This window comes from Lagenorhynchus albirostris, chromosome 5, assembly GCF_949774975.1.
Source record: "Lagenorhynchus albirostris chromosome 5, mLagAlb1.1, whole genome shotgun sequence".
NCBI classification, from domain to species: Eukaryota; Metazoa; Chordata; class Mammalia; order Artiodactyla; family Delphinidae; genus Lagenorhynchus; species Lagenorhynchus albirostris.
In genome coordinates, this window is record NC_083099.1 from 99,634,597 (window position 1) to 99,643,769 (window position 9,173).

Below are 9,173 nucleotides of genomic sequence, written 5' to 3' on the forward strand. Positions count from 1 at the left end.
GAGCACATTCATGAGTCCACACACGTCACTAAAAAGATGTCCCTGCTTCCTGTCTGTGGATTTCTATGCAGTACTTGAAGGCTTAGAATCATTTTTTTGCCTCTGTGCCATACAGTCATCTGCAATCTCTGAGGTTGTCCATGACCTTATCTGCTTAAGGCAATATTCTCCAAATTTCAGTCTTTTTCATACTACATAAATTTTTTTATTCACTTTTTTGACATATCTGGGACCCTCAGTATTAACTTAATATTTTTCTTCAACAAATTGTAATTTATTTTAAAATTAATTTATTTTAATATTTTTCTTCAACAAATTGTAATTTATTTTAAATTGATTTTAAAAATAAATTATTTTGTAATTTATTTTATTTTTATTGACTGCAATAAAGAGAAAACTAATATCACTTGCCACAAAGAGAAAGCAGCCACAAACAAAAACTATCTGAAATCCGAAGAATGTCATTACATTCTAGCTGGATACCTTCTGTCAGGTTACATCCTTCTTAGTCTAAACGTAAACAGTAAAACCAGAAAGACTATCTGCTGCAATGGGAGTGAGGTTGTGGGAGAGAAAATCAATGGGTTAATATTTCAAAAGTACAATCGCATTGCTGTTCATAAGCAGGGTGGTGGTAGGGATAGCACAGGACTGGAAAAATCTGAGTCATATTCGTCACAATTAATGACTAGTAGTGACCGGAAATAGGTCGCCTTACTCGGCGGACCTTCGTCCCTTCCTTAGTAAAATATTAAGAATCCATCTGCTCAGACTTCCCTTTTGCACACCTAGGGATCGGAACTACATCTCCCACAATGCGCCGCGCGGCACAGAGAATGCCGTCCATCGCCTCTCGCAGCTTTTCCTCTGTCCCTCCTACAACTCCCACAAGCCCCCTCGGCGCCGGGGCCAGGCCGGGCTCGGGGAGGAGGCGGAGGCGCAGGAGTTATGGAGGGGGCGGGCTCTGCAGGGAAGTGCGTCAGAGAAGGCGCGGGGAGAGTAGGGTGCTGTGGTTTGAGCTTGAGGGTGAAGCTGGCGGAGCAGGAGGATGGGCGGTGAGTGAGCGGGGCCGACGTCGCCGGGCGGGGGTCGCGTAGCCGTTCGGTGTTTCCATCCGTTTGAAGAGGGGCCCCCTCCCCGGGCGCGGCCGGGGCTGTGCGGGTTCTGCGCGGGGGCCTGGGGCGGGGCTTTTCCCTTGGCCGAGTGGTCCGGGGAGGGGCCTGCTCGGGTACCTGAGGCCCCTGGCCGGGGACCGCGGAGGGCTGCCCGGCCGCAGCTCCGGCTGGTTTCGACCACCCCCGGCCCCAGGGTGCGTCCCGCGAGGTGACAGCGCCAGGCGTCCGGCCTGGGCGAAGCGCCGCTCCCGGTGCTCGGGACCTTTTAAGGTCATTTGAGAGCCACCGGGAGGAAAAAGGATTAAAAAGAATAAAAATACAAACCCAACTTCTGGAGTTATCGTTAATTATTGTAATTGCTCTGATCTCTCCTGAGTCATTTGCCATTTCCCAAACTCAGCAACCCCAGTTTGCGAGCCCGTTTTCGTGCTCCTTTTTAAGGTGTTTGGCGCGGTCATGGCATATATACTTGCAGTATTTGACTAAGCTTGATCCGCCTTGAGTCATTTTACTGCGGCCATTTACTACTGCCAGTGAGCCCTGTCCACGCCTTGGGAGTGTTAATATTTGCCTAATCCAGAGTTTTCTTTCTGGCTGAGGAGGGATCATTTAGTTTGCAGATGAGGAGGTTCAGAAGTATAAGGAATGGGTAGAGTAGACACGAGTGAAGATTTTGACAGCGTAGAAGAGCTTGGCTTAGCTTTAATGGAGCAGATTAAAGGGGCAGATTAGAATCTAGCATTATTATATGTTGTTATTCTCTTTGCTATGCCGTGCGCCTGGAACAACCTTTCTTTCTGGGTTAACAAACATTTTCACCTGTCTTTTAAATAGCTCCTTACTCGTAACCTTGTTTTAGAAGGTTTCCCTATGCAGAGGAAACTGGGAGGAGCCGATTTCCTCTGCTTCCTTTTCCTATGCCTTTTTCACACTCAGACCCAGAACACTTAATGCTCTGCAGTCTGTCATTAAAAATGTATGCAAGGTACATTGCTGACTCTGGGCATGTCTATTGTTTGTATCTGTAATGTGTATGTCCATTTCAGTGTTGTCTGTTTTAGTGTGCAGGTGATAGACTAGAGAACAAGACCTCTGTCTCCGTAGCATCCTGGGTATGTGAGCATTCAATAAGTACTTTTGTGATAATGAGTTTTGTTTTGAACTTAATTAAAAAATGCTTGCTTCCTTTTTTTTTTAATTCATTAATGATTATACATTACTTTAAAGAGCCTTGGGAGGGGGAATAGGGTAAAGGGTGATTTTGACATAATTCCTTTCAAAATCTGTGTTTGTCCTTGAAGTCTAACTTTTGTTCTTTCTTCAACTTTTAAACAGAGCAGTCTGAATGCCAGAATGGATAACCGTTTTGCTACAGCATTTGTAATTGCTTGTGTGCTTAGCCTCATTTCTACCATCTACATGGCGGCCTCAATTGGCACAGACTTCTGGTATGAGTATCGAAGTCCAGTTCAAGAAAATTCCAGCGATTTGAACAAAAGTATCTGGACTGACTTTGCTAGCGATGAGGCAGATGAAAAGACTTATAATGATGCACTTTTCCGAAATAACGGCACAGTGGGATTGTGGAGACGGTGTATCACTATACCCCAAAACACATACTGGTATAGTCCACCAGAAAGGACAGGTATTTCTCTTATTTTAACTTTTGTCTCCTTTACCTACTCTATAATAGAGAAAGTGATGTGATGATGGCCCAGTTATGTATAAGCAGGTTTGTGGGTTCTTTCTCTCCCCAAAACAAGAAATCTTATGTATTTCTTTTCTTCCCGTCACTTCCCTCCCCAGCTTCCATGAATTACCATCATACTCATTAATATTGGTTGGATGAGTAACTGTCCTTATCTTGGGAAAATCATTGTAAATCTTTGTACTTATTTACCCACTCATTAAGATATTTGTATTAAACTCACATGTCATGAGAAAATAATTGGAAAAGAACACTGGAAGATTTCAAATACTTAGTAACTGGTAAAAAGGACTAGTATCCAAAATGAAGTCAACACATATGAATTGATAGTCATTTTATATGTAGCTGTGTTTTAGTTGATATTATCATTTGCCCACTAAATCTTAGAGGGTATAATTCGACCAGTTCTGTGTTTAAGTCTGCATATTTGAGACTGTTTTACAACAATCTTGATGGAGTTTTTAGGTTAAAAATATCCATTACAGAAGTAAAAAAAATCTAAGAAACTGCCTCTCAGGTTTATTTTGTAAGCATTCTTAACATTTAAAAATTTTAATTTCCAGTTATTAAGATGGAAGTTTTAGAGTTCTTTGTAAGGAACAGCTTTATAAATTGTTTCTATTTATGACTACTTCTGTTGGGCTCTTGGTGGGAAGCACTATATTCAAATCACAGCACAACAGGCTTGAGTTACCATACATCGGAAGGCTGATAGTTGTGATTTTGTATGGAAAAAAGAAAGTAGTTTGGAAAGAGGTGAAAGTTGGTTAAATTTTATTTAAAATGTTCAATTCTATTTATGAGAGCATAGGAGCACTTGATATTTGAATCTTAGCAATCGTTTATTATTCAGTCAACAAATATTTAGTGCATTCTTTCATGTTCCAGGGCCTAGGATCTTGGAGTACATAAGGGGAAAAAACAAATAAAAATCCCTACTCCTGGGGAGCTAATATTCTTTTCTTAAAGCTCCAGTTAACGCTATTGCTCTGCTGCTTTTTTAAAAAAATTTTATTAATTAATTAATTAATTTATTTATTTTTGGCTGTGTTGGGTCTTCGTTTCTGTGCGAGGGCTTTCTCTAGTTGCAGCGAGCGGGCGCCACTCTTCATCGCAGTGCGCGGGCCTCTCACTGTCGCGGCCTCGTCTGGAGCCTGCGGAGCACAGGCTCCAGACGCGCAGGCTCAGTAGGTGTGGCTCACGGGCCCAGTTGCTCTGCGGCATGTGGGATCTTCCCAGACCGGGGCTCGAACCCGTGTCCCCTGAATTGGCAGGCAGATTCTCAACCACTGTGCTACCAGGGAAGCCCCCGAGGGGAGCTAACATTCTAATAAGGACTGACAGGCAATAAACAATAAATATAATAGTATAAACAGAATAAGTAATTATATAGTAGAAGATGACATGTGCTGTGAAAAATACAGCACAATAAAGGGGGTTTGGAAATACATAGGGAAGGGGATGTTGGTGGGCATAAGTTATGCTATTGAATAGTAAAGGCAAGATACGCTGCAACAAGAAAATACCACTTGAGGAAAGACTTAATAAAGGTGAAGGAGTTGACCATATGGGTAGTTGTGGAGGCAGGGAGAATCATTTAGGTTGGAAGGAACAACTGCAAGGGCCCTGTGGTGGGAGCATGCTTGAAGTATTCCAGAACCAGCAAGGAATTCCCTGGGCTGGAAGGAGGGGGCTGGGGGAAGAGTTGGATATGTGTCAGAGACACATCCTGGGAGAGGGAGTAGGGCAAATCACACAGGATTCTCTAGGTGTGATGAGGGCTTTGGTTTTTACTCTGAGTGTGATGGAGCCACTGGGGAGCTTTGTGCAGAGGAAAGATAATCTGGTCACCTAGGAAGATGTGCTGAAAACAGACAGGTGGCTGGCCAAGACAGAAGCCAGGAGACTTAGGAGGCTATTGCACCAATTCAGGTGAGAGATGATTGTGACTCAAGACCAGGATGGTAGTACTGAGCAGTGCCTGATTCTGGATATATTTTGAAGGTAAAGCCTCTGGGATTTCCTGATGGAATGCATATGGGCAAGAATGACTATAAAGTTTCTGGTCTGAGGAACGAGAAGAATGGAATTGTCATTACCTGAAATGGGGAACATGGCTGATGGAGTAGGTTTGGGGGAGAAGATCAAAGTTTCTTTGTCCACTCCTTCCTAGTCTTCTTACTGCTAATTTTTTTTTTTTTGCGGTACGCGGGCCTCTCACTGTTGTGGCCTCTCCCCTTGTGGAGGACAGGCTCCGGACGCGCAGGCTCAGCGGCCATGGCTCACGGGCCAAGCCACTCCGCAGCACGTGGGATCTTCCCAGACGGGGGCACGAACCCGTGTCCCCTGCATCGGCAGGCGGACTCTCAACCACTGCGCCACCAGGGAAGCCCCTTACTGCTAATTTAACTGCTCCTCCCTGAACCCATGTCTTAAGCCTGCTGCTGCGAACCATTGGTCCTTTGGGCATTGGTGAAGGCTGTGTGTCACCCAGGACCAAAGAGGTTGCTGTCTCCCCTGAGAACATTTTTCCATATCACTTTTTATTTCAGAGAATAATTACTAAAAGAGATTTTTGTTAAATGTTTAAAATTAAAACAACAAGCAATCATTGTTATTCTCGTTCCAGAGTCATTTGATATGGTCACAAAATGTATCAGTTTCACGCTAAATGAGCAGTTCGAGGAGAAATTTGTTGATCCTGGAAACCACAATAGTGGGATAGATCTGCTTCGGACCTGTGAGTAGTTTGAACGCAGCAAGACAATTGGGAAAAAAAGAAAATAATTTTATTTCCCTTTTGTTGAACTCTTTTTGGAACAGGATGACATTGTACATTGTGTCAACTTGAAATAAGGTCTTTAACATTATCCCAACAAACTCTGTTCTGTTGATAACACATTTTAGAAGTTACGTACATACTTACCAAATCACAACTATGAAGTTGAGCAGCTAATACATTGGGTGACAGAATCCAGACCATCCAAAAGATGTTATTAATGGGCCCATTTAAAGAGGAAGTTTAACAGGGATAAATAATACATTTTTATATTTAAGTTAAACACTTCATTTATCTGAGTTCCGATCGGGATATGTGAAAAAAGTTGACTGCAGGCTTTATATGAGTCAACAAGTATCAGGCCTGCTGAAGTATTATTGATCCAGTCTTAGGTGGTAGTAACCAAGGTGTAGATGTCAAAAACAAATGAAAGTAATTATTACGAGCATTCTATTCTTTGATGGTCAGGCAGCCTAGGAAATGCTGTCTTCATGTTTGGACCTAGTTTCTAGGCTATATAGAGAGTTACTGGAGCTTGCCTGGAAGAATGACCACGTCATGAGAAGGAACATTGAATAAAATGACAAGTATTCAATTTTGCATTGTAAATGCATAGGAAGAAGTTTATTACTAACAGAGTTTGAAGGGAAGTTAGAGAAAAGACTTTTATGTAGTTCCAGAAAGTAAAACTAGCACTAAAAGGTAAAGTTTGGTTTAGAGTTGATGTTACTACATTGATAATAATTAACATAATTTGAAAATGTAATGGGATGCTTTGTAAAGTCATCAGCTTTTTTTCCCATGTTGTTGAGGGAATTTATGATAATTAAAACTGCGATTTATTGAGTGCCTGGTATATACCAGATCCTCTGCTTTGTGCTTTATGTATATTCGTTTAACAGGTCTTTTATAATCTCTATTCATTTGCTTGTTATTCCTGTCTTAAGATCCTATGAGGACTTAAATTTGTTTGTATGTAGAGCCAGAATGTTTTGCTTCAAATCTGGTTCTACCACTTATTGTGTTACCTTGTACAAGTTATTTATACCTCCTGTTTCAGTTTCCTCATTTATAAAATGGAGATCATAGTAATAGTACCTACTTCATAGAGATTTTGGGGGTTTAATACACAAAGCATGTATAGAACAGTGCCTGACACATAGGAAGCCCTCAGTAACAGTTAATTGTTAGTGTCCTTTTACTTTTATCAGGAGAAAGTTAGCATTGTTTTGAATAATGTGCTTTAGGAAAAAACCTCAATGTTAGCATACTTCATTCTCACTTTTTGAGAAAAGTTCTAATTAGAATATGAAAGAAATTGCCATTGTGAGAAAACTGAAGTCATGGTAACATTTCTTTTTTCTCTCTCTCTTTTTTAAAATCAGATCTTTGGCGTTGCCAGTTCCTTTTACCTTTTGTTAGTCTAGGTTTGATGTGCTTTGGGGCTTTGATTGGACTTTGTGCTTGTATCTGCCGAAGCTTGTACCCCACCATTGCCACAGGCATTCTCCATCTCCTTGCAGGTGGGTCTTGTCATCACACTTAGTTTTACCTACTTCTTGTCTCCTTAGGGATCCCATATTACTGCCCTGTTGTGTTGCCTGGAAAGCTCTTACCATGCTCTTATCTAGCTATGTTTTTTTATTTTTGTTTTTTTCTAAATTTTCCTCCAAGGTCTGTGTACACTGGGCTCAGTGAGCTGTTACGTTGCTGGAATTGAACTACTCCACCAGAAACTAGAGCTGCCTGAGAATGTGTCTGGCGAATTTGGATGGTCCTTCTGCCTGGCTTGCGTCTCAGCTCCCTTACAGTTCATGGCTTCTGCTCTCTTCATCTGGGCCGCTCATACCAACCGGAAAGAGTACACCTTAATGAAGGCATATCGTGTGGCATGAATGGGAAGCTGCCTGCTTTACAATTGCCATTTTTATGAGTTTTTGATATTAATATTTTCCCTTATCTGCCCCCCAGTTGTTTTTAATTTAACTCTTTTTTTAATGGGTATACCATTTTATCCTGAAAATCCGTTTTATTTATTCACGCAGACAGTTGTTTCTTAATACCACTAAAATTTATATGGAACCTGAGTGATTCCATCTTTCAGTCAAACTAATCTAGGTTCAGAGTCCAGACAGAAAAAAATTGGGTAAACTCTTGGCACAAATTTGTGAAAGAAAATTGGTAGTAAGAGGTTGACCCAAAGCAAGTGCCGCTGAGGTCTGTTGGATAAAGTATCTGTTTAACTGGAAACTCTAGTTTGTTTGGGAAACAATCATTGTCAAAACTTACGTTCACTTTGCTGTTGTAGATAGCCAGTCAGCCAGGCTATTTTCAAGGACTTAGGCTATCTAAAATAAGGAAATTATCTAAGATCTTTTTCTCTAAATATCGGCGTATAACTTCATCTGAGGTGAAATATCTTCAGTTGTTTATCTGTACTGTGTCTTGTTTACAAGAAAGGAAGTGTTTACATGGAATTTTAACTTTGTAACTGCAAGAATTCCAGTTCAGCCAGAGAAGAGGATTAACCTTATTTTACTTTTTTTAAAAAACTCTCCTTAATACGTCAATAGGATTTTTAGTATCGCCAGACCATTTTGGATTTTTGTTCCTTCCCTCCTCACACACCAGACTTATTAAAAGAGTGCTTTTTTTAAACACTACGTTGGGGTCACAGAGTAAAATTCTCCAACTGCCATACGTTTATTTCAGCTAAGTACCATAAAGAAGGTTACACCATAATGACCCTCTGGAGCTAGGAAAACTACCACAAGATCTAAAGCTTTGGCTGGTCATTAACTTCCAACTATGGTCTTTATTTCTTGTGGTGAAATGATGTGCCTTTCCTTGCCTAATCCCTTCCTGGTGTGTATCAACACTATTTAATGTCTTCTAATTCAGTCATTTTTTTATAAATATGTCTATAAACATTGAACTTTAAAAAATCTTATTTATTTATTCCATTACTGTAGTACTTGACAGATTTAAAAAAAATGTAACTTAGTAATAATTTCTTACAAAATCCTAGATCTGTCTTTTTTAAAAAATAAAAAAATGAGAAGAGACTCAGAATTGTGTATAGTGTCTGAGTTGATTAAATCTTAGTACCTTAGGATAAAGAAGTACAGGATTCTGAATGAGGATTTTGTGATTTTCTGTGGGAAATGCATTGTTGCTCTATAGGCCTACTTTATGTCCAGTGTTTGGGTCTCTGTTTTATCATCCAGAAAATGTGGGAACCCCTTGCCCCCATTAGAAAATAAGAGACTATTTCTTATGCTTCAGCGTTTTAAAGCATGTTTTCAAAGTAGTTTTGTGATCATTGTGTATCATACTTAACATGGCTAGTTTTTCATAAAGTCATTTAATGGCTGTGGATGTTTATGTTGTGTATTAATCAAGTGGGCTTCTGACTTACAACAAAGCCAGTATTACTCTGCAGCCGATTATTGCCTGTGATATGGCTAGTTACTCAGTTTTCTACCTCCTCCTAACTCTTGAAGTTTCATTGCCTTTCAGCACCTTTTGTGGAAGGTAGAAAAGCTAAGTGAACAAAACACAGCACACTTTG

At 40.6% G+C, this 9,173-nt stretch overlaps 1 protein-coding gene across 2 annotated transcripts; it reads left to right on the forward strand.

The window, feature by feature from the left end:
* Positions 1-951: 951 nt before the first annotated feature.
* CLDND1 (claudin domain containing 1) lies at positions 952-8,674 on the forward strand. Of its 2 annotated transcripts, XM_060150722.1 has the most exons (5): positions 952-1,055; positions 2,451-2,760; positions 5,453-5,563; positions 6,988-7,125; positions 7,277-8,674. In XM_060150722.1, exons 2-5 carry the CDS (start codon positions 2,469-2,471, stop codon positions 7,495-7,497), a joined length of 762 nt encoding a protein of 253 aa, XP_060006705.1. In that variant the 5' UTR covers positions 952-1,055; positions 2,451-2,468; the 3' UTR covers positions 7,498-8,674. The 2 variants fall into 2 exon arrangements, with proteins under 2 accessions (XP_060006705.1, XP_060006706.1); XM_060150723.1 differs by lacking the exon at positions 5,453-5,563.
* The last annotated feature ends 499 nt before the right edge of the window (positions 8,675-9,173 follow it).

Coding starts and splice junctions, on each gene's coding strand:
- CLDND1 (XM_060150722.1), top strand. CDS start 2,469: ATGGATAACCGTTTTGCTACAGCATTTGTAATTGCTTGTGTGCTTAGC. Junction 2,761..5,452: donor TAGTCCACCAGAAAGGACAG/GTATTTCTCTTA, acceptor TTCTCGTTCCAG/AGTCATTTGATATGGTCACA. Junction 5,564..6,987: donor GATAGATCTGCTTCGGACCT/GTGAGTAGTTTG, acceptor TTTTAAAATCAG/ATCTTTGGCGTTGCCAGTTC.